This window comes from Xiphophorus couchianus, chromosome 5, assembly GCF_001444195.1.
Source record: "Xiphophorus couchianus chromosome 5, X_couchianus-1.0, whole genome shotgun sequence".
NCBI lineage: Eukaryota > Metazoa > Chordata > Actinopteri > Cyprinodontiformes > Poeciliidae > Xiphophorus > Xiphophorus couchianus.
The window spans coordinates 33,658,351-33,684,170 of record NC_040232.1 but is presented as its reverse complement, the minus strand read 5'-3'; the positions used below and the strand labels follow the sequence as shown (position 1 = coordinate 33,684,170).

At 38.7% G+C, this 25,820-nt stretch overlaps 2 protein-coding genes across 3 annotated transcripts in view; both read left to right on the top strand.

Moving 5' to 3' along the window:
- Positions 1 to 9: 9 nt before the first annotated feature.
- Positions 10 to 10,996, top strand: LOC114145378 (importin subunit alpha-1-like). Its single transcript, XM_028018909.1, has 10 exons — positions 10 to 431; positions 551 to 691; positions 4,392 to 4,480; positions 5,246 to 5,514; positions 6,359 to 6,453; positions 7,038 to 7,301; positions 8,291 to 8,524; positions 9,140 to 9,322; positions 9,442 to 9,591; positions 10,790 to 10,996. The coding sequence occupies exons 1-10, from the start codon at positions 366 to 368 to the stop codon at positions 10,874 to 10,876; spliced, it is 1,578 nt and encodes a 525-aa protein (XP_027874710.1). The 5' UTR covers positions 10 to 365; the 3' UTR covers positions 10,877 to 10,996.
- Positions 10,997 to 12,595: 1,599 nt separating this feature from the next.
- Positions 12,596 to 25,820, top strand: part of LOC114144713 (E3 ubiquitin-protein ligase SMURF2-like) — a 57,359-nt gene continuing 44,134 nt past the window's right edge. For both annotated transcript variants that reach the window (XM_028017800.1, XM_028017799.1), the window contains exon 1: positions 12,596 to 13,085. In XM_028017800.1, coding sequence (XP_027873601.1) covers positions 13,034 to 13,085 — 52 coding nt within the window. In that variant the 5' untranslated portion in view covers positions 12,596 to 13,033. The remainder of the gene's footprint in view (positions 13,086 to 25,820) is intronic.

The window sequence follows — 25,820 nt, the reverse complement described above, 5'->3', positions numbered from 1 at the left end:
GGTATATATGACGTCATTTCAGGAGTGTTTTTTTCCCTTCAAGGTAAGCACTTTGCACATGTCAAGTTACTAAGCGAATTTCCAGAAGTTTATTTATCCGTTTTCTGTTACTTTGCTTAGTATTTGAGTTTGCAGTTTTTCTTCAAGCCGTTTGCGTGCACAGTGGGAACACATGGAGTCAAATACGTTTACTTAAAGAGACACGCGCCGTTAACTAGCTTACCGTCCGCTAGCGAGCTAGCCTGAAATAATCGGGTTGATTAAAAAAAACAAACAAACAAACGGTTAGCGCGACCGTTTTCAGTTAGTCGTCAGTTTTGCGTAACATTAGCGAGTCGGCTTGCGTTGCTCAACGGCCAGCAGCAATGTCAGCTGACACGGACAACGGGGCTCGGCTCTTCCAGTTCAAAAACAAAGGGAAAGACGTGAATGTAAGTTCTGCCTATATCAGCGTTATTACAAAGTTAACGGCTGAACCTTTTGCTGTCATGTTGGCTATGAACTTTTTATTTTTCTCTTCTTTTTTTTTTTTTTTTTTTTTTTTTTTTAGGAATTGAGGCGCAGGAGGTCAGAATTCAACGTTGAGCTCCGGAAAGCGAAGAGAGACGTTCAGATATTGAAGAGGAGAAACGCGCAAGGCTCCGCGGAGGATCCGACCGCCCCGCTGCACCTGAAGGCCCTCAACGCCCAGGTGAGTCACTCTGCCGCCCGGTACACCGGTCTCAGGCGCTCCGTGGCTGCTGGGATACTTACCTTTACGCAAAAAGTTGCAGTAAAGTGAGCACTAGTTTATTAATAATAATAATAATAATTTAAAATGCATTTACATTTTTCTTGTATTGCTGATATACCAACAAAAAATTACCATGTACGTAGTTGTTTTTTTTGCTTTCCTTTTCTTGAATGCAGAATACTATTTAGTATGTAGAGAGGTAACTAAATATTAGGCCTGTCACGATAGCAAATTTTGCTGAGCGATTAATTGTCTCAAAAAATTATTGCGATAAACGATAATATTGTCTGAAGACCTTTTTACACTGATTTAATAGAAATGACGTAATAATGCATGTGATTTCCTGCCAAAGATAGATACACTTTATTTTCAAAAGAATATTTAACACTGGAGCTGATAAACAAAATAAACAAAACAACCAAAAACAAAATGGATTCTCAGTCTCCATTAACAAAAAATGTACTTGATAAAAACTAAACAACATAAAGCCAAAGTGGAAATAAATACTGCATTCAACCAAAAGAGTGCAGATTATGAAGTGTGTATATTATGTTGCCCTTCAGTAATAATTAGATTTAAATAGAGAAGATGGGCACATCGACTACCTGATGCAATAGTTCACACTACATGATTTTTTGCTCCTATTTTTCCCCTTATGACAATCTTAAAACGTTGGTCTTCCTAAGGTTGTGTGGTGTGTTATGGTTAGGCCTGTCACGATAGCAAATTTTGCTGAGCGATTAATTGTCTCAAAAAATATTGCGATAAACGATAATATTGTTTGAAGACCTTTTTACACTGATTTAATGGAAATGACATAATAATCCATGTGATTTCCTGCCAAAGATAGATACACTTTATTTTCAAAAGAACACTTGAGCTGATAAACAATCAAAAACAAAAATAAAATGGATTCTCAGTCTCCATTAACAAAAAATGTACTTGATAAAAACTAAACAACATAAAGCCAAAGTGGAAATAAATACTGCATTCAACCAAAAGAGTGCAGATTATGAAGTCTGTATATTATGTTGCCCTTCAGTAATAATTAGATTTAAATAGAGAAGATGGGCACATCGACTACCTGATGCAATAGTTCACACTACAGATTTTTTGCTCCTATTTTTCCCCTTACAACAATCTTAAAACGTTGGTCTTTCTAAGATTGTGTGGTGTGTTACGGTAGATCGTCGTTGCCGCTCCGATCTAAATCAGGGTTTTTCCCCGCCTGGGATCGTTAACGCAGCCTGTTGAATGTGACAGGCAGCCAATCAGAAAGCGCAGATTCTCCTCCCTGCTTTCTGAGGGGAAATTACTGAGGGGAATCCCAAACAGCTGACAGGCGCAACCCGAAGTCCAGCGGACATTGGAGACGATATGTGGAAACAACATTAATGTTTATTCAACATGCAAAGAATATAGAAATGACAAGGAGAGGAGTTAGAGTGAAATTGCTACCGCAGTTGATAAACCCGGTAACTTTTCAGCTGTTCTTCGTTAACGTGACGTAAACAGGTTATAATGATTTTCATTCAGTCAGGACTTTACGCTGACACTAGCCACATGCATTGCAGGTAGATTGTAGTAAAGCATTGATTAATGCCTGGTTTTAAAATTAGTTAACTGAACTTGTAGCCATTATTTTGTGCCCATTGTTGGACACCACACGGCAGGACCGAACCGATCGAACCGTTATACCTAGGATTTCTGTCGGCTAATGTGTGATCTGTCAGGTTTTGAAAATGGGCCGACAATCGGCTGGCAGCTCTAAGATCGTGTTGTGTGCCTGGGCTTTATACTAAGGAAATGAGGAAGGGAGTGTCAGTGGAGAGCACCGGAGTTTAGCCTTTTTTCCATTGAGTGTTATTAACAGAAAGAGAAAAGGGCCGGAAGAGACGATAATGCCGATAATTAAAATTACGTTGATAGTTTTAATTTATCGTACGATTAATCGATTTATCGTTTATCGCGACAGGCCTAGTTATGGTAGATCGTTGTTGCCGCTCTAAATCAGGGATTTTCCCGACTGGGATCGTTAACAACCCCTGTTGAATGTGACAGGTAGCCAATCAGAAAGCGCGGGCAACCCGAAGTCCAGCGGACATTAGAGATGATATGTGGAAACAACATTAATGTTTATTCAACATGCAAAGAATATAGAAATGACAAGGGGAGGAGTTGGAGCGAAATTGCTATTGCAGTTGATAAACCCGGTAACTTTTCAGCTGTTCTTCGTTAACGTGACGTAAACAGGTTATAATGATTTTCATTCAGTCAGGACTTTACGCTGACACTAGCCACATGCATTGCAGGTAGATTGTAGTAAAGCATTGATTAATGCCTGGTTTTAAAATTAGTTAACTGGACTTGTAGCCATTATTTTGTGCCCATTGTTGGACACCACACGGCAGGACCGAACCCGATCGAACCGTTATACCTAGGATTTCTGTCGGCTAATGTTTGGTCTGTCAGGTTTTGAAAATGGGCCGACAATCGGCTGGTAGCTCTAAGATCGTGTTGTGTGCGCTGGGCTTGCTGGGCTTTATACTAAGGAAATGAGGAAGGGAGGATCAGTGGAGAGCACCAGAGTTGAGCTTTTTTTCATTCGGTGTCATCAACAGAAAGAGAAAAAGGCCGGAAGAGACGATAGTGCCGATAATTAAAATGACGTCGATAGTTTTAATTTATCGTACGATTAATCGATTTATCGTTTATCGCGACAGGCCTACTAAATATATTTTCTTTTGCCTTTTTAAAAAAGGTTGTCAAACTACGATGGAAACATTTGTTTGTTTTAATCACTTCTGATCTCTTTCTGTGCTTTCTAAGTAAAAAGCTTAGTCTTTAAAGTTATGTTCATGTTTCGGCTCCCCAGTAAAGTGTAAGATAAAAAAAGAAACATACATTTATTGCTTAGTTGATTTAAATTCACACAAATTGGCAATCTCCATTATCTAGCAAGTGAAGACCAAGGAATATTGTTTGAGAAATATATAAATAAAAAAGGAATCTTCTGAAACGTATGTCCATGTAGATCGTTCTTCCACTAAATATTCTGGTCCCAACATGAAGTAAATTCATCATATTTGTTGTGACATTAAGTTTTAGAACTTTAGAGAGGATCAGAATGTGGTGCCTGTGGTGATGTTTGCACCTTTCATACCTTTCAGAAAGCAAAGTCGGATGTGACAGAATGCATTCTGATGATTCCTCTGAATAGAATGACGTTTGTTCACGAAAATTTCAAACTTGTCCAAAAAGTTATGCACGTGCTCATTTGATCGTTTTTTGTTTTGTTTTTTTCCTTTTTATGTGCAACACAGCTAATTGAAACAAAAACATTCGGTCCTGCTTTCACTGTCCTGTAACAATCTACATACCAGCATCTCTGAACTCAAGAGAGAGACCAGCGACTCCAAACAAGGATGTGACTTTTCTGCACAACTTGACCAAAGTTCATTTTTAATCTTGGTGCAAACTTTAGTACCAACATGCAAATGACAGCTGTTTGATCGTCGTTGTTCATTTCGCAGTGCAGCTTCCAAGGCTGTTTTTAAGAGAAGTCCAGTGCAGTTCCTCTCCAATCTGGCTACAGGGGAATGTTATTTTTAACTTCTCTTCCGTGGACACTAATCCCTTTTGGTTTCTGTTTCCAAAGCCGACTCAGGATTGGTCTTTGGAGGACATAATCGGAGGAGTAAGCAGTGTGAATACAGAGCATCAACTTCTGGCTACACAGGCAGTCAGGTAAAATCATCTTTCATGTTTTTTTTTTGTGCAAATACTAAAAACTCTTTCTAAAATAGTAAATTTTTTTGTGTAAATATAGCATAGGGATTGCTATGTTTGGAAACCAATCTAATACTTAACTTTTTTTTTTTTTTTTGCATGTATTTGAGAAAGAAAATCTTTTTTTTCACACTTATTTATTTAATTTTTTACATTTTTTCTTCTCATTGTTATTTGTAGTTATTACCTAGTTTTAACTGCAGTGTCTATCAATTCAATTTGAAAACACTTTTTTGATCCTAAAGAAAAATTAAATAATATTTTTACCTACAGAAATGCACAGAAAGACAAAAAAAAGCAACTCCAAGAAATGTAAAATATGTGCAACAATACCAGTGACACTCACTCGTATATAACGAATTGTTTCACAAAGGTTTCAATGTAAATAACCAATAATGTTAGGATGTGTCTCAACTTTTGTTCCAAATGAAATAGGAAGACGATCAAATTATATTTCGATCCAGTTTTTTTGTTGTGTTTTTTTTTTCTTTTTCATTCTTTGAACAAAAAATAATTACAAAGAAACAAAAACAGTTGGAATGTTTTAGTCGAGTTAAAGTCTCTCCTCTTTGTTTCCACTCCCAGATTCTTTAGATACTCATTCCTTCCAGCTACTATCTAACTTTTGCAAAACCAAAAAGAGCGGCGGGCATTTTTTTCCTCCTTCTTTCTTTTTTAGCTCCCAGCTACTTTTCTCTCTCACCGTCTCCTGCTGCGTTTCAGAAAACTCCTCTCCAAAGAAAAGCAGCCGCCTGTCGACAGTGTCATCGCCGCGGGCCTCATCCCGCGACTCGTAGGCTTCCTGGCTCAGTTCGACTTCCCGCACATCCAGTTCGAGGCGGCCTGGGCTCTGACTAACGTCGCCTCGGGGACGTCGGAGCAGACGGCCGCCGTGGTGGAGGCGGGGGCCATCCCGGCCTTCGTCAGGCTGGTCGCGTCACCTCACAAGCACCTCAGCGAGCAGGCCGTCTGGGCCCTGGGCAACATCGCAGGTACGCTGGACTGGAAAAGGCTGGAGGAGGGGCCGTTAAACTCATTTTCATCCGGGGCCACATCAGGTTCATGAATGCTCTCAAAGGGCTGGTTGCTCCAGAATGTATTGATAAAACATAAAAAATAGCTGTCTCTGCATTCTATAAGTTCTTCTTAAATTTAAATAATATTGAACATCTTGTAACAGTGATCAGTCCCATTGAAATTTTGTCATTTTTTATTGGGATTTTTTTTTTCTTTTTCTTTTTTGCATCAAAATCACAGACTTTTGTGGGGGCTAATACTGAAAAATTTGCAAGGAATTTTGAGCTATTGTTTCTTTAAAAGTGAGACATACTGCCACCTGCAGGTGGGAAAACTCATTAACGTAAAATATAAGTAAATGAAACGTGTACATTTACAATTACAAACAGACTTGTTTTTAAGCCTTTATGTCCGTTAATGATTATAATTTTTTGCTGACAGGTAATGAAAAGGTGACTTTTAAAATTAGAATATTACATCAGATCAATAAAACAAACAAATCCATAAACAATTGCTGCACAGGATTTTATTTAGTAGTATGACACTAAAGGGAATTGAACATCTGTATTTGTCATTTTCCTCTCACTTAAAGCTTATGCGCTATTTTTGTCATTCCGATGCATAAAGTACCAGTGAAAAACATTGAAGTTACAAATTAAAGTTCAAGACACTTGCATACTTTTGCAAGACATTATGTATTGTTTCATTTAAAGTGTGTTGCTGAAACCCTCAACACACGTAAACTGACTTACCGCTTTCTAATCAAGTTGTTTGTGCTCCGTAACTCTCCTGATTTAACGTGACCTTTGCTGAATTTAGGCGACGGACCCAATGGCAGAGACTTGGTCATCAAACATGGCGTCCTTCACCCTCTCCTCGCCTTGGTGACGACCTCTGACCTGTCCGTGTTGCCCGTATGTCGCTCTCATTTGTTTGCATTCGATTGCAGTTTTCTGGCAGATCACCTAAAATGAACAAAACCGACCAGCTGTTGTAATTGTTCCTGTTACACTGCAAACACACAAAATCTTACCAAGTATTTTTGGCCTAGTTTCTATTGCAAATATTTTAGTAGACTTAAAATAAGACAAAACTAACTTACAAGTAACTTTTCAGCAAGATATAGGAGCTTGTTTTAAGTCTTTTCTTTAATATTGATAAAAACTTACTTGTTCCAATGGCAAATTATTTCACTTATAAAATGGAAATTTATTTGCTAAATATGAAATAATCTGCCAATTAATTAAGTACTGTTTCACAAATATTAAGAAATTATTGAGTTAAAGCAAGCTCATGTTTCTTGGTGAAAAGCTACTTGTAAGTTAGTTCTGTCTTATTTTAAGTGGACTAAGATATTTACAGTAGAAACTCGACCAAATACTGGGTAAGATGTGTTTTTGCAGTGCACTCTGCCATTGTTTTACAGTCTGTCCTGTATACGACATGAATGTATTATAATAATACAAATAACTACGCCGTTCTTAACCCCCTGCATCAGCCTGCCTACCTGCTCAACGTGGCCTGGACGCTCTCCAACCTGTGTCGACACAAGAACCCGGCCCCTCCCCTGGCGGCCGTGCAGCAGATGCTCCCCGCTTTGGTGAAGCTCCTCCACCACGACAACAGCGAGGTGCTGGCCGACACCTGCTGGGCTCTGTCCTACCTGACGAACGACTCCAACGAGAGGATAGAGGTGGTGGTGAAGGCCGGGCCCGTCCCTCGTCTCGTGCAGCTTCTCGCCTGCGGGGAGCTCTCCATTGTGGTGCGTGGCGACGAGCTTGACTTCCATTTACCCGTTTAGACGAAACCTGAATGAGATTAGCTTGTGGCGCAGAAGGTTCTGTATGCTAACTGTACAAAGGAAAGTCCAGGATTTAAGGACCCAAAATGGTTTTTGCTCCGATGCAGGATCCACGCATCTGTAAAAATTCTTAAATTCGTGCATCTAAAATTAAAGCCTTTAAATGTCTTAAATTTGTTAGAAAAATATGTTATGGGGTCTAAAATTTTGTGGTAGCAGGACTACTTAATCCCGTAAGTTCAATGTAGTTTATTTTTCTTGTCGGACTTTCCTGCCAGCCAAATGTTTGCAGACATCTTCATTGCGTACTGTGACTCAAGACGGTTGAGGCTACCGCTAACTAGCCTTGCTAACTAGCTTGTTTTTGTGTCCATCGTTGGTCAAAATACATTTATCTGCAGTTTGCTGGACAATGTTTGTCTTCTCCACTGGCTCCAGTCTATTGCCAACTCATACAATGGTACATTGTGCAACAAAACCTGGCACTATTGAATGAAATTTGCTATTTTGGTTTGTACATCTCTGTCATGAAACAGGTTGTAAATTAAGTCATAATGGTCTTTAAAAGTCTTAAATTTGAAGACTTAAACGAAGGGGTTTCCTGTACACTCTAGAATTTCTTAAAGTTGGAAAATTCTTGCAATTTAAACTCTATTATCAAAAAGATCCATCCACCCATTTCTTGACATGAATACGTGTAGGAACCCTGAAAAAAAAAAGCACGTTTGGTTCCAGCACGTCCATTAATGTTCTTACAAATAGATTTTTCTCTCTGAAGACAGTAACTATATATCCAGTAGTGGTGACTTTTTGCCCTTTCACTCTCTTGTCCTCTTTCTGAACACAAATGAATCCTCAGAAACCTCCTCAGTCGACTTGTGGTCGTTGGCCAAGTTTCAGCTCCTGAAATAATGGCCTCACTCTTTCCCCTCTCCTCCCCCCCTGCTAAGACTCCAGCTCTGAGAACCATCGGCAACATTGTGACCGGAACCGATGAGCAGACCCAGTGTGTGCTGAACGCAGGTGCCCTGACAATGTTCCCGGCGCTGCTGAGACACCACAAGCCCAGCGTCCAGAAGGAGGCGGCCTGGACCGTGTCCAACATCACCGCCGGCAAGAGCAGCCAGATCCAGGAGGTCATTAATGCCGGACTGATACCCATACTGGTGGAGGTCCTACAGCAGGTCAGGGCGCAGGAGTTTAGCGCAACATCTCATGTTGCGTTGATATTTTAATTGTATTTTATTGTAAACTACAATGTGAAAAACACAGTCTCTTGTTGTAAATGTCACAGCTCTTCTACTTCACTTTCAGCCCACTTGCGTAGACTGGAAATGTACACTGAAAGAGAATATATTTTATGAGATTTGTTTGATTTTTCTCGATGAAATAAAGTTTTTACCAGCGGTGGAGTGATTTACGGGCAAGATTTATTGGCACCGATTTCCCTAACTTCAGTACATCGGTGATCTGTCGACACTTGACATGTGAAGCCGATCTTTTCTACCTCAGAAAAGGTCTCAAAATCAACCACTGTCCTCTTCTGCTCTGCCGTGACAGAGGTTTCTCTGACTGACCAGTCCACCAGGTCATGTCTGCACGTTTGCACTCACCTGACTGTTGTTGACTCAGCGACTTTCTTGCTGTATTTAGCAACATTTCAAACAAACAAAAAAACTTGGTATTGGCCAAAATTGGAATTGGCAGGTCAGGCTTTTTAAAAATGCAATCGGTGCATCCCTGTGTTTTTCTCTCTTGTGTCCAGCATCTCATTTGCATTTTTCTGCAAATGTTTTCAGGGAGATTACAAGACCCAGAATGAGGCGGTGTGGGCCGTCACCAATTACACCAGCGGTGGAACTGTGGACCAAGTGGCCTACCTGGTCCACTGCAACATTCTGGAGCCTCTGCTCAACCTGCTGACCGTGAAGGACAGCAAGGCCATCCTGGTGATCCTGGAGGCTGTCTCCAACATTCTACAGGTGACAAGTCTCAGCCGTCTGGATATAAAGAACGTATTTATGAAGCAGGTTTATTCATTTTAGTGAGAAGCTCTGAACTTTTGAATTTTTAGTTGTTGTTTTGAACCGTTTCTGTCCAGATGGCCCAGAGCACCGGCGAGGTGGAGAAGCTTTGCCTGATGATTGAGGAGTTGGGCGGGCTGGACAAGATCGAGACACTGCAGACTCACGACAACGAAGCCATCTACAAGTCGGCCCTGAAAATTATTGAAAAGTTCTTATCAGAAGAGGTAGTTTTATTCAGACTCTCTGTTAGGTTTGAAAATGTCTCTGCTTCTGTTTCTTTTTTATTTCCTTTTTTTTTAAGAATTACATTAAAACTGAAAAAAAGTCTGGTGGATAAACAGTCAATAACTACTTTAGGAATTGTATCAATAAGAATCTGGATTTTTAGTCTTTAGTCCAAAGGGGTGTTCTGAAAATATTCTATCACTTTATAAAAAGATGATTGGAAGTGAAAATGATTAAAGCTCAGTTGGAGTTTGTTGAGAACTTTGAAGTGTTTTACAAAAGTAAAGGATGAGCTGAAATGAATCAGATGACTCATTCCAGCTAATGAATGATGTGCTCATCAGCCAGGCAAAAAATTAAATTATGAAATTCATAACAGATTAGAGCCATCCATCCATCCAGTACTGAAAAATATCCTTTTAAAAGCATTTTTTCTGATCCAAACAGTGCATCTTAGCTGAGAATTTCAGCTGATTTCAGTCTATAAATGCATTAACCAACAGGATCCATGATATAATCTGACATCAAATAAAGATTAAAGATATCCACTTTGATGCATAAATCACATCTTGTTCATCTGAGGTAATGGATCCACAGATGTATTTTTTGATGGTTGACTTCAAATTACTACTTTTCAGTAAATTACAATGTTATTGAAAAGTTCATTCAACTCAATAAAACAGTATATAAATGAAGTACACACAGTTTTCCAACATTACTTCCTGTTAATTACAGCTATTTTTTTGCTTACAGCTACTGAAAACAGTTTTATTGACCACAAATTGAGTAATATGGGCTTCAGGGTTTCACTCAGAAAACTTGCTAAACGCGGTGGTTGGGCTCTAGGGCAGTCAATCATCCAATCATCCAGCAGCCCGTTGTGTTTTTGAGTTAAAAACTATTTAAAGTTGACATGACATTTGAAAATATCACTTGATAATCATGTGTTATTGAAAGATTATAAATACCCGAACAGCAACTATAAAGTCTTAAAAAATGCAACCATTTTAAAAAGACTTCAATAAATAAGCAATGCCCAGCCTGGTGGGGGGGCATTATAAGCCTGGTGGCCCGCCAGGCTTATAATACACTGGGGGAAACCCTGGGTCTTCTATAAAGGTTCCACAATACTACAATCTATTATTTGTGTGTTTAGTTTATTAATACCGTGTGGCTCTTGTTCTTTCTGTCTTTCAGAATGCAGATGAGCCTCCGGCTCCAGATGCTGCTCAGGACTCCTATGCCTTCGTCATTCCTGACAACAAAAACACTTTCCAGTTTTAACTTGTTCACTTTGATTTCTGACATTTAAAAAAAAAGGGGCAGGAAATCCTTAGCTCGACATTTTAGACTAATATCTTGTGAAAAATATTTGTAAATAAATTTTTAAGTATTTTAATGGAATTTTTGTTTCTTGTTGTTTCTCCTTGCAACCCTACGCAGAGAAGCAAGTATGCATGGATGGATTGTTTCTGACATGAACAGGTTGGAAAGTCATTTTTTTTGGTGAAAATAGTGTCCTCATCTCACCACCAGGTGACGCTGTGCTCGTTCCTAATGGTTACGGTCGCATTTTTCAAACGGATTTGAAAAATGAATGTTTTTGGTGCATTTAATGGTTTATGAAAATGACTGAGTTGGTTAGTTAGAAGAAAGCAGGAGCAGAACTACTTCCACAATACAATTAAATACATTTTTATACCATATTCAACTTTTGAAATATTCAGCTTGGTGTTTGTCAAATACTCAATGAGGTAAATTAATAAATATTAATTTAGATGAATTGCTCAGCTTCTTAGGTGTAGAAATAACTTCAGAATCTATAACCATTGTAATGCAGTCTCAGACCAATTAATAGTTGCATTTTAGTCCATATAATTAAATTGGCAGTTTAATCTTAGATGTTAAAATAATGGCCACAATTGACAATCAGAAGGCTTCATAGCGTAAAATGTTTTAGTTCCAACAGCTGAGTTAACTTTTGGCAATTGTCTAGTCGTGAACTGAAAGTTCAAGTAAATTCATCTGTCACATTATGTTTGAGAAACTTTCAAAATAAAGCAACGACGTACAAAATGTCATAGGTCACTAAGTTAGGTTTTGCTTTGACTGTATGAACAATACACTGGGTTGAATTTTTATACGTATCTACATTTTTTTTGAACGCCGTTGGCAGTTTCTCTCAAGTAAAGTTTCGGTATCGAGATGCGGTTCCTGCTCTGCCGTCGAGGTATTGCGCTTCTAAACAGTGTTTTACAGTAAGAGTGCCTATGGTGCATTCAAAAACACCCTGAACATCGGATAATCTATATTTTACTAATAATTAATTGTCCCTTTACTTAACCAAGACATAAAGCATAGGTTAAGATAGTACAAATTACACATTTTCTGTATGAATATGTGCACTGTTTTCTCACTGATATTAAATCAAATTAAACTTTTTCTCTTTTCTCAGGATCGTCAATTAAATGCCAAAATATTAAAAGTTTACTTTACCTAGTTTGCATATGAGGATTATGACTCCTTTTAAAAGGTCTTGGGAAAAGCCCAGATGATGATGCCTTTTGTAAGTTTCTGGCTTGTTAATTCACAACGTCTGCGTTAATTAGAGACACCCATCAACTGAAAGAAGTTAGACAAAAATAGGACGGTACTTGGTCTATCATTGTCTGCATTGCGGTTTTTAATTTTTAGAATAGGAAACTAAAACCTACATTTACATACATATCGATTTGTATTTCAGAATATTACCTTAATTTTATTTTTGTTTATCTTTTATCACTGATTTTGCATTATCAGTGATAAAAAAAAAATAGCAGACAGCAGCACCTCATGTTTTCGTCATGAAGTGCTCAATAAAGTCTTACTGACGTTTGGACATATTATTTCAGCACTGATAATCCTCAGTTGACTTGAATGCACCATTGGCCAGAAGCGCCGTAATACACCGTGTAAAAATGCATTTGGTGGAGCGAACAAGTCTCGTTGGAAGGGAGCCGCCTCGACGCCACACCGGATGTACGTCTGCTTGCCTGCAGCAGCGCAGTCTTTACAACTATTTCCCCCAACTTGAGTTCTAGCAGCTCGGGCAGTGGAGACGCCTGTCCGGATGGGGGACAAACCGCTCACCTAATCCGTGTCGCTCCTCTTGACACGACCCGCAGTCGGGCATGTAGCTACGCGTATTTCCTCTACGTCTGTGTTTTTCTGTTAAAAAATGGGCTCCGGTGGAAGGGAGTGTATTGGAAGGGATCTAATTGTGAGAGCGTTTCGCTGCATGCGCAGTCAGCGTGATTTGCTATGGTGATACTACAAGAAGCTAACCCCGAGCTAGCCCAGGGATCGCTTTTGGGAGATACCTTTTATTGGACAAAGCTACATGCTAACGTGTGAATTAGACACTTCTTGTTAATATTCATTAAAGTGGAATATCAAAAGGGAATGTCGAACCAAGGAGTAAGGAGAAATGGCCCAGTAAAGCTGCGGTTGACAGGTAAGCAAAATTTAAACCCCCCTTCTTACGCCACTTAGTTATGCTAGCACACTATTAGCCTGCATGCTAGCGGTTTTTACTAGGTCTGCTGGGTGTAATAACTCATGTATTGTGGGAAATTGTTGTGTCAAACACATACATGGCATTCTGACTAGTTGGGGAGAATTAGTAACTTCATATTTAAGCGAATAACACTTAAAAATGTACTGAAAGATATATAAGTGCAGCTTATAAGCCTACCTTGTTAGCAAACATTAGCTGACTTCACTGTTTATGTTTGGTTAGCTTCGCTGCATCTATGTCTTTCCTTGAACTACCTGCAGTAGTTTAGGGGATAACTATACATAAATTAATAACACATCTCAGTTTACTTTCAGTAACCTTTACTTTTCACAGAAGTTGCTTTTAAATTGTGCTGTATAATGCGGTTATGGATAATATTTCTAGGCATATTTTCTCAATTTGCAGAATATTTCAAAACACGGTACTTTATCAGTGTTTGCATTGAGGCTTAAAGTATATGAAAATAGATTTTTTCAAGACGCTTTTAAAATATTGCAATGAAACGTCCTGGAATTGACCTTTTATTGTATTTAACCGATATATTATCTTGTTTTGGCATGGAATCATGGTCAAGACGAGGGACAAAATGTCCTACATACCCTGAATGGAAAACACAAGCCTTAAAAAATGCAGTAATCACATATAAAATACTGAAGACATTGGTATAATTATATATTATAATCAATGTATAATTAAGAACCTAATTAAAAACAGTTAAACTTCTGCTAAAACAGCTTTCATTTGAATCAAGTTGAATGTGTTCTCAAGATCTTTCCACACAAAAGGATCATATTTTTATAGATTCCCAGGACGCGATCTAGGAACCTTTCTGAAGATTCAATGTTTGCTTCACTGGAGCAACAACTAATAGAAGTTCTGGGTTTTCCAATGTTACGTTTTGGTTATTTGAGTATTTTCATCAAAAACTGAGAAATGATATCCGTCTTGAAATAAAGAGACATTCTGTTTAGACTCTTTTTAAAAGTGAATGTCACAGTAAATTTATATTGCTGTAAGTTATTTCTGGTTTTGATGGAATCTGATCCTTGCTTAGGCTAGACAAAGTGCTCACATACCAAATTAGTAGATTTACTTTTATGTAAATGGTGAAAACAATTACAGACAGGTTTTTCTTTTTTAAGTCTTCACCTTCTGGTAAATTAACCATGAGTTTGTCATAGCAAAACATGAATGACTAAGTTGTATAACAAAGTATTTGGAGCAAAAATGGCAGCCTCAGATCCTCTAATCATAATATGCCATTTCTTCAGCCTCTGCGGATTAAACTTCATTTCCAACAACATTAAAATCTTCATGTCTAAGTTCAGTGCAGTAGTGCTTATGTTAAAAAGTTGCAACCAGCAGTAGAGTATCTTAAATTTTCCTGCTTAAGTTTCTGAGCTTCATTTCTTTGCGGCAGCTAACCATACCGGTTCTAACTCCAGTAGACTGAACTGTGGCTCATTGAGGACTAAGTAGTGTCGTGAAGAGAAATTGTTACTCAAACACATCCAGTTCTGGTCTGGTCCGGTCTGCCTGGGGTCTCTCTCTCTTCCTCTCCATATGGACGATAGTTTTAAATGTGCCGCAGTGGTCTTCAACGGAATGCCAAGAATGTGAAACCTCAGAGAGCCTTTCCTGATCAGAAACCCATTCAAAGTGCTACTCGCATCATTTAGAATGATGACCCAATTTCCAGTGACTTGAGTTCTTCATTGGACTTGTTGTTTGCGTCGCAGACGTTGCGTTTGGATTCAGTTGTGGTCAAATGCGATTTCAGATTGGAATGCAGTGTTGGTTCTAAATGCACAGCCGATGCGGTGGTGGTCCTTTAATTGCAATGTGTTGTTTCCCCCCATCCTCCTACATCTGAAAGAATGGTTTGTCTGGACAAAAGAAAATTAAAAGATTATGGTTTATGTTGCGTGGTAAGTATTCTTCCAGCTGTTTGAAGTTTTGGTCATTATGTTGAATAAACTTTGGGTTTTAGTGATGAACCTTTAAAAATAATTTCTCAGATGTGTCTGTTGTGAAAGCTTCAGCCAATCAGTTCGCAATAAAGTGGTGGCTTTCTATCAGATATAGATGAGAAGAAGTTAATAGACAATGAATGTCATACGAACTTCGGACCTTCAAAGACATAATCTTTTCATAATTGTACAACAAACAACTTGATTGATTTCTAAAAACAAAAAATTTGCCGCAAACCTTTGAATTTGTTTGCATGCACACATCCCTTAATGTTTGAATAAACGTCCGACAGTAAGTTACAACAGAGGAACCGTGTGCCGTTCCAGAATCTAAATGGCGATTCTCTTTTTTCCATTTCAAAAGACGTTTTGATGAGTTTCTCATGAAAACACCGTGTCGACCGTGTCCGGTTTTCAACCAGCTGACCAAAACTGTGTCATCCTCGGAGGAAAGAAAATTTGTTGAAATGACCAGAAACCAGTAACCAATTATTTAACAATCAATGAACAGTGCATTTTGTCAAGCAGATATAAATTCAATATATTGACCAATGTTCCAGTAACTAGAAGTCAAAGGCAACTCTATACAGTCTTTAGTCTTTATTAAAAAGAAACACTAAGTGTTTCAGCGTCTTTGCAGTTTTCTGGAAGTTTGCTCCAGATTTGTGGTGCATAGAAGCTGAAAGCCAGAAGTTCAGTCTTCTGGCTCTAGGTAGAAAAATGAATATAGGAAAGGCGAAGTAAGTACAAAGCAATTCAGTTGCCTTTTTTAAAAAAAATAAAAATTTTATTTCTTCAAAATTTAATACGATTCAAAAATCATGTTTAGTCTCAAGTTTGAAGTAACTTGACAAAAACGTATTTCTAAATTAGATACGTCTAATCTATTCCAAATGTAGCCGAATGAATCAAGGGGAAGCTTTAAAATGAAACAAAAAAAGTGTATGTTCAATTAGCAGTACAACAGTCAATGTAAAATAGATAGTAAAGAAACTGAAACTGACAAAAACAATACTTTGACTACTTTGGTCAAACATGCAAACGTAAACTACAATAGACCTTCTGTCAAATGGGTCCGAAAGTGCAATTAGGACTTTTAAATATAATGTAAAATAAAAAATAATGCTCAGAGCACAAAGCACAGAATTAGACTGAATAGACCTGCCCTTATGGATTGGGCACATTGTCACTGATACCCAGTCTAGATTTTTATTTCCAATATCTGGAATGATAAATATTATTGAATCTCCACTGAAATCAAGACCTAGAGAGTAAAGATGTCTTTTAAAGGGCCTAAATTAATGATAATAACGTCATAATAATTCCCATTCTTTCCCCCAGACAATTAACATTTTTTATGCTCAAATTATATTAGTCATTTAAAAAAAAAAGGAAAATGAAGAACAGCATTCCTTGTGTGATGTTAGTGGTGGACTTTATGTGCTGAATAAAAAAAAAAAAAGAGAAATCCGTGGCTTCATGAGTGCTGTCTATTTTCTATTTAACTTCCCTTTGGGATCAATAAAGTACTTTAGAATTGAATTGAATTTAATTATCCTTGCACTGCATCATGTTTTCCCTCCACTCCCTCCTCGTCTGCTGCGCAAGTTGGCACGATTCGCACAGAAACTGGGGTTTCTTCAAATGAGGAAGATTTATTTTTTTCTTTTTTAAAGTTGAAATACGTGAGAAGAATATTTAGATGGATTGTATCTTCCATTTTGTCTGCTCGGCAACACAAAGCTATGAGGATATGCGTGCGATCCATTCTCCCCATCAGACCCCTGTTGGCGTGATGCGACTGAAAGAGTCATGCCGCCGTTCTTCCTGCTCTCTGTGCGTGTTGCACTCTCGCAGGCAAGCAAATTCACGTGTATTTTTCATCCACTGTCACTCCGTGTCATTGTGTGTCTTGTGTTTTTCCTTCTACTGTTACACGTGGACTTGCTGATTCATGAGTGTTTGTGCGTTAAAGGAGAAAAGGCAGGAAGTTGATGACTGAGATGAAAGTCCTTCCTTAGTTTCGGGGCAGAAACGCATCAGAAACGACCACATCGACCGCTTGTGGAACTCAACGGTTTGCGTCAAGTTTTTCTCTTCAATAAATGGACGGCAAAGGCAGAGTGTTGCACTCAAATTCAAAGTAAATCTTACACGCAGTAGCTGAAATGTTTGCCATATTGGTTTACAAGCATCAAATTAATCTCCATCCAACTTTTGACATTTTTTGTCATAATTCACTGATTTTCAGCGGTTAAGGTCAAAACTTTGGCAAAGGAGTTCCAGAAGCTACTAGGGCTCGTCCACCGGGATGTTTTCATTCACACGGAAATGCAGAGAACGAAAAAAAAAAATGTTTTAACTCCTCCAGGCCTGCAAGTGGCGCTCAACGTGGCGTGAGGGACATGTAGATAAAGCCTCCTCCCGAGGCTAGCGGTTAGCGCAACAAGAGAACATGACTGGAGGATTTTGCAGAAACTTTAATGAGGTGGCACCACCATCAACATGTAATCCGCCATTGTTGTTGTTTTTTTATGACACGTTTGGGGTTATAGGTCATGCTGGAGGTGGGGCTAATGTTTCTATCTTCACAAAAGATGCTTCATAGCTAGCTGTGCTCTGAAGTGAACCTGAAACCTGGCAGCCTTGACAATAAACACCGAGTCCAAGTTTTTGTTTCCAGCAGCCAAAAATTAAAGAGCCTCTCTTCAGTCAACATACCATCTTTTATGAAGTTTATATCCTTTGTTGCTGATTGTTTGGAAGATGTTTGTTTTGCTTGTCAGCCTGTAAAAATATCTGGTTTAATCGCACATTAAGTACGATGGAGTATTAGGGCCGGACGAAGAGATTATTATTATTTTTTTAATTACGAGGATAAAGTAATAAGAAGAATACAGTCATAGTAGCAGAATAAAGACAATATTGCCAAAGGACAACCTTAAAATAACTCAAAACGTCAATAACCAAAGCTGCGATGGTTATCGAGATCTGATGTGACGTAGGCCTCTGGTCTGCCATCGTTTCTTCGAAACACAATTGATTCAGAGTTCTGCTTCCGATAATAATTTGATTCTAATGTTTTAAAATATCAAGTAGATCCTATTTGTAAAACTGATGCCAAAATATAACTTCACAAGATGCTCAACATTCCTCATTTTATTTATTTTTATTATAACAAATAAATGAGGGTTATCATACAATTACTACTTCATTATACTAACATTATGACTTTATTCTGGTGACGAGTTTTATTCTCATATCGTTACAAGCTTTTTCTCTTCTGGTTACAAATTCTTATAATAATTTTTTGCCACATTTATTCAGGTACTATTTATGATTTTTATTTATGATTGCATTATTACAGCTTTTTGTTGTATTATTTCAACTTACTGTCGTATTACCTTATTCTCGTAATGTTATGACTTTATTTTGATAATATGGCTTTGTTCTTGTATTATTCCAAGATTACTACTTTACTCTCATAATGACTTTATTCTCATATTATTTAGACTTGATGTCTTATAACCTTATTCTCATAATGAGTTTATTCTCAGAACACTATGACTTTCTTCTCACAGTGTCATGAGTTTATTATCATATGATTCTTTTCTTCCAAATAGTATGACTTTACTCATTTTTGTTTTTCTTACTCCGTCGTATCAGGACACTAAAAGCTGCAGTAGTTTCCACACAACCTTTACCCTCTTTAAAAATACTTTACCAGGTTAGCCTTTGACTAGATTTGGTTCCTCTGACTCATCGGTGCACTATTAATGACTCATTCATTGACCTATTATATATATTTCTGGAGCATGCAGTGCTCTAGCAGAAAAGTCCGCTTTATCCCAGTAATTAGGCGAATAATGGCCACCGATTAACTTCGCTGATTCTTGAGCAAATTGCCTTTACGACACCGATGTGTTTATCAACTTTATTGCTGTCTGGTCTGACCAGAATCCATCAAATGAAAGATCCCATTTTGCGGACTCAGGGAACCTCGCCTTTTTTTCTTCTCTTCTTTGAGCATTAGGAACGTGTGAGAGTCTGTGTTTGTTTGTATGTTTACCTTCCTGATTTTTCTGTAATGTTCCCCCTGAGCTTTAAAGACAGGAGAGCAGGAGAGACAGGGGGCCACTGTGTAATTTCTGCTGATATTGTCCGTCAATCCCACAGGTAATCCATTAACTCCTTTGATGGTTCTTAGATGGATATATGCATTTTTAATCTCGCTGTTCATTAAACAATGAGTCTGATCAGGGAAACATTCAGTCAAAGCAGGATTTATTAAACTTTTTCATATTTCTTTTCTCTTCAGTGTAGTGGAAATGAGCTAAACTTGGGTTTTATGAAAGAATAACCGATTTCGTCTCGTTTTCAGCTAATGTCTTGGTCGAGCCATCTGTTTATGTTCAGGAGTCCTATAAGTAATTTAATTAGCGCTATAGATTGGTCTCCATGCGCTGCCGGTTCCCAGAAACAAAATTCAGAGCTTTTATGTGTTCAGCCGTGCTCTCTTGATCTTGCCTGCAGCGTTTGGGGTCATTGTGTTGTGGTTAGATTTTTGTAGTGCACTACCAAGGTCTGTACCCAAACTTCCTCCAGCTCTGTTTAGTCTGCATCACTACAGTATACTTGAATTGACCACACGTGCTCCGCAGGTTTTCTTATACCCGTTTAGCGCTCACATGGCTTTTGTATTGGTGTGGAAAACGTTTGCATGCAGTTTAGGGCACAAATATTCTTGCCGGACTTGATCTTTATTTCACCTTCATTCTTATCTGTGTTCTTTTATCGGTCAGTCTGGAAGAAACTTTTAAAAACGTAACACAGACAGGAAGCCTCTTCAAATCTCAAATGGCACCTTACTCATCTGCTTCCATGGTAAACTACCAAAAAGTAAAAAAAATAAACATAACCCAACTTATTATTCTTATGACATTTACCACATTTTTCTAAAGTACATTTTTTTTCTGTCAATGCAAGTTCTTAAAGGTATGGAGGAAAAAAAGAGTTCACACGTATCCAGAGGTTTTTCTACTCTGTGATCACAGATAACATCCATCCATCCATCCATTTTCTGTTCACCCTTGTCCCTAATGGGGTCGGGAGGGTTGCTGGTGCCCATCTCCAGCTACGTTCCGGGCGAGAGGCGGGGTACACCCCGGACAGGTCGCCAGTCTGTCGCAGGGCAACACAAAGACATACAGGACAAACAACCATGCACACACACACTCACACCTAGGGAGAATTTAGATAGACCAATTAACCTAACAGTCATGTTTTTGGACTGTGGGAGGAAGCCGGAGTACCCGGAGAGAACCCACGCATGCACAGGGAGAACATGCAAACTCCATGCAGAAAGACCCCGGCCGGGAATCGAACCCAGGACCTTCTTGCTGCAAGGCAACAGTGCTACCAACTGCGCCACTGAGCAGCCCTCACAGATAACAATATTGTCTAATCTCATCTCGTCTGCTTCACCTTAAACAACATTTCACGCAGTTATTTATGTCTGGCAGTCTTTGTAACAAACATAGCTTTGCTTATGGTCTTTTACAGTGAACTAATGCTTTGTTCTCCATATCCACTGAACTTCTGCAGTTTATTTTACTCAATTTTTCTTTGTTGGCTGCTTGGCTCTCCAGAGAACAGGTAGTCAGATTACAATGTAACCCTAAAATCAAAATGCAAATACTAGCTCAGATACCACCGTCTAGCCACTGCTGTGATAACAGTTATGATGTGACAGACGTACAATATTTATCTCTGCGTTACCCAACGAGGAACTGGCAGAATTGTTGCAAAGTTGTTGCAAAGTTGGACTGCATACAAACTAGAAGCGCTTCTTCTAGTTTGTGAGACATGTCTCACATTTGAGTGAGCATTTGGCGCCGTCATTGACGACATTTTAACAACTGATCTTCTTAATGAGGTGTAAAAGTCTCATCCATCGCAGTTTTAAAGATGTTATAATCCATGTAAAATGGTCTTAATGCTGAAAAATGAGCACCGGAAAATGTGTTTCTTCTTTTGGAGAAAGATTTGCTAAACTTCAACTGTTTAACAGAAAATCTATTCAGTAGCGGTGCAAAGGTATCTACGACTTACAAGACAGGACACGATATTTTCACACAAACTCATGTCTTTCTGATTTAAATTTATTTATTTTTTATCTCTTTAAGTGTTCGGACAGTTCTCCCACTAGCATGGTCTGCAGTAAAACATTTCCCAGTTGCTAATGACTGAGATGAAGCTGAACGTAACCCTAGACGTCCAGACGCTGGTTGTTATAGCAGTTCTGTCAACGTCCGAACAACTTGGAGTTGCTTGCATATTGATCGAGTCTTGTCTGATGGTACTTTCATTGTTTATAGTTCCTAAATGCTGCCAAACATATGATTTCATCTGCTATGACAGCTTCATCAGGTGGAGCCATGCTGACCGTAGCAAGATCGCGAGATAGCCCAGTGAGAAATATTGGGATGTTATCATATTGTCGTTACAGCCTTACTGGTCAATGATGAATTTCCAAACTAAAGAAAAATCAATCCATTAAATTTTAGCTCATTGAAGCACTTCAATCAGTTTGTAGTAAGTCATCTGTCTGCTACAACTCTGCTTCAAAAAAAAAAGCAAATTCGGGCGTGCCGTGGTGGCGTAGCGGTTAGCGCAACCCGTATTTGGAGGCCTTGAGTCCTCGACGTGGCCGTCGCGGGTTCGACTCCCGGACCCGACGACATTTGCCACGTGTCTTTCCCCCTCTCCTTCCCCGTTTCCTGTCAGCCTGCTATCATATAAGGGACATTAGAGCCCACAAAAAGACCCCCTGGAGGGGTAAAAAAAAAAAAAAAAAGCAAATTGGCCATTTTCAAATCAATATTGCCTTTACAGACAGTGGGTTTTAAAAACTAGAGTGAGCTATTCAATTCAATGCAGTTGAAAATTTGGACGTACTTAACTTCCATTCACCTAAGATGAAAAGTTACGTGCAGAATGTTGGTCTAAATCTCAGAGACGAATCAAATAAAAATCCACACTTGTTAAAGAAAGTAGATGAGCTCCAACTTTGGGGTCAGCGGTGGCTCGCAGTTAGACACAATGTTCTCACAGTGCTTATAAAACGTGTCCTGTTTGTCCCACAGATGTTTTAACGCTGATGGCAGGGCTTCTATAGTCTTTTTTTATTTTAATCTGGATATTTTTGGGCTGGCCATAAACTTTTTATTAGTCAACTCTGTCAACAAAACAAGGCAACATTTTTTATGGCTCGTTGACATTGATTGGCGCATGACACCTCGTGGCCGCCGGCGCTGCCTACTGTGCTTTTTGGAAGCTCACAGCTGTGTGCAATAATTTTTGTGTTTTTTTTTGTGTTTTTGTTTTTTCCCTTATGCAGCAGTGAATCAAACTTGTACTAAATGTTATGATGAATTACATCATAATTTCATGTTATTTACATTTTCCCAGTGTGTGGAATCACATTTTTCCTTGTTCTCGACAAAATTGTTTTCATTAAATTGAGTCTTCTTTGTGGCACGCCCGATAGCGGCAGAAAAACGTGCTAATCTCTCCTTCGTCTGTCACACTTTCACCAATTTGTCACTGATCTCGCTCTCTGAATGATCCAACATAAACCCTCTGCTGCTGCGTCTCAGATCCAATTTATTTTCCAGCTACTTTTGAACTCTGTGGCATCATTGTACTTCTGAACAGAGAAGTGGAAAGACTGAACACCTTGGACTTGCATAACAGCCTCAGACCCGAGAGGGGGGTGGCTTTAAATATGCAGAATACATTAAACTTTCCAAGTGCTTCAGGAGGATTTTCCGGCACATCATGAATGGAGCGTGGTATTTCCAAGAGTCTTTACAAATTTCTATTTGGAGCATGTGAAAAAGATGGTCTTCATTAATATTTAAGCCTAAACTTGTCAAGTTTCATACTTTTGTGATATTTTTCTATATTTTATTTTTCTGATGATAACGAGATGATCACTTATTTAGCTGGATTTGACCCAAAATATTTAGTTTTTAGTACGACTTTCTGGAATATTACAGTTAACTGACGATGGCCTGTTTACTGTCTTAACACATCAGCTGTAAATCTTGTAAAATGAATCAACATATCCCAACTTCGTGATGACAACATCCTCTTATTAGCTCGATAATTTATAGAGACCTGGTATGAAATATAGGTGCGGAAAAAAGTAGACAAATTATTATTTTTTATGATTCGTAGAGCTGAAACAATCATGATAAATCCAATTTATCATGATTAATCGATTATTGAAACAGTCAACTACTTTAGTTATTGATTAATTGTTAACTGGAGTATACAGACTTTTTTTCAGCTGTTTGCTGGAAGAAACACCTTATTCAGAGCCGTTTTTAAGCAAATTAAATATATATTTTTCATCTATGTCTGAAAATACGTTTTACCCAAAGCTCCTCTAGTAGCGTAGTTTTAGCTTTACCTCGTTCAAATTCACTAAATGAATGCTATATAGTTGCATTTTGAGTACTAAAATGTTTCATTTTCAAAGGTTTTATTGGCTCTAGTGGCCTTTATTTGATAGCTAATTGGTAATGAGAAAGAGGGAAAGACATGCAGCAAAGGTCGCCAGGCCGGGGATCGAACCTGCGACGGCCACATCGAGGCCTCCATACATGGGTTGTGCTTAACCCCTGCGCCACCACAGCACACCCCATAAAATGTTTTCTTATTCATGTATTTCTGATGTGTTAAATGGAAAATCTGTTAAATGTGCCAATTAAAAAAAAATAAAAATCAGATTAATCATCAGAATAATCGAAATAAAATAATCATTAGTTGCAGCCCTATTGATTTAAAACTTAAGAGTCTGAAAAATATGCAGGCACTTAATGTCACCTGAAAATGCGCAACTATTCCCCATTTTTGTTTAATCAAAAGCAAATTCAAGTTTTTGCCATTAAGCTGCTTCACATTTAGTTTTGAAACTGCTATTTGTTTTATTTTCATTTAACCGCTGCGGTGGCACTGGGGGCCGTTGAATCGTTACTCTGGATGCTGACTTTTCTTCTCTCTCTCTCTCGAGTTGTTTCACTCTGTTTTTTTTTTCTTCATCTAACAGGATGTCCCTCATCTCTCTGTCATTTCTCTCTCTTCCTTCCTCTCCCCCGCTCACCCCCCGGATCTAGTCCAGACAGCTGTCAGACGACTCTGCCGGTGCGGCTCCAGTGTGCCGATCTTTTTTTCTTTTTTTTCTCTCTCTCTCTCTTTTTTTTTCAATCTTTAAATGTTTTCAACTGGTGATATGTGCGCCGCACATACTTGCACACATTTCCTGTTGCGATCCTTCACCGCCGCTCTTCCAGTTTGTTTACCTTCTTCGCGTTGTCTCTCTGAGAGGATTTCAGGAACGTGATAAATCCCCGCTTTTAAGTAGTAAAACCGGTGCACACATCCATGGAAGTTGTGAAATTTGTTGTTTAACTCTTATATTGTCATTTGCATGGATGTATTTCAAAGCCAACAAGCCAGCCCTGCTTTGCTAAGTGAACAAAAGGCGCTTGTGTGTGTTTTCATTGTAACTGAAGTAAGACAGAAGATTAGACGTTATGGATTCAACTTTCCTCCCCCTCACTGTCTTCTGCTACTGTTTCTGAGGTCAGACTGCCCACCTTCTTGTGTGTGTATGTGTCTGGTAGACCACTCAGCATGTTCACTTTATGAAGGCACATATGCACACACTCGCATTTACTGCTTCTCTTATTGCATCCTCCTCACAATCTGTGATTTCAGTTAAGCTGGAAAAAGAGAGAAGGTGCAGTCACTTATTTTTCCCCCTTCGCCATCGACATGGTTAACTTATTCGACTAATAACGACAGTGTGGTCACTAAATACGATGATCGTAAAGGAAAGAACTGGTCCCTTCCAGCCGACGGTACTTTTTGCATCCATTAAAGAACGTCAAAAGTTAATTATGACTTTTTACCATGAGGGAACCAAAAACGGCTCTGATTGAGCACAATTAATCAGTACATCTCTTTGGTACTAAGCTATTTTTCATTATAACGGAGCAGCATCCCAAACATTTTAATTTGTCGATGTTTTTTTTTGTCTTCTATCAAGTTAAGCATACAGTTCAACAACAGCACTGTTATCTGTAGTGCAGTCTGCAACAACCACAACTCCATGTCTGACCCAGCAGAAAATCCCTTAAAGTCTCCAGAATATGGTCTGATTTCTGTTTTTGTCTGTGTTTTCTGTCCCCCCAAAATATGCCTAGCAACAACTTTTAACAACTTCATGTAAAAGCCACCGGACCAGGTCCGTGAAACATGGGGACCTGCCTTTTTTTTTTTCTTCTCCTTTTAACCAAGAATTCAGCATCATGATTCATCAGACTAAGTCACTCTTTCCATTGCTATGGAGTCTGGTTTTTATCCTCTTGTGTCCCATTGTAGGTGCCTTTTGTTGCCTTGCAAGGGTCAGCCTGGGTACGTTGGTAATCTGTGGCTATGCTCTCTCGGAAGCAGCAGAGCTTATGTTCACACCTTTTGGTTAGAGGTAGCATTAATCTACATTGCTTGCCAAAAGTGTGCATTCTTGTATGGTGTGTAATGTGAAGTGGATGGGAAATGATACATGATTTTCACGTTTCTCCTCCCCCCCATAAACCTAAAAAGCGTGGTTCACATTTGAATTTAAACCCAC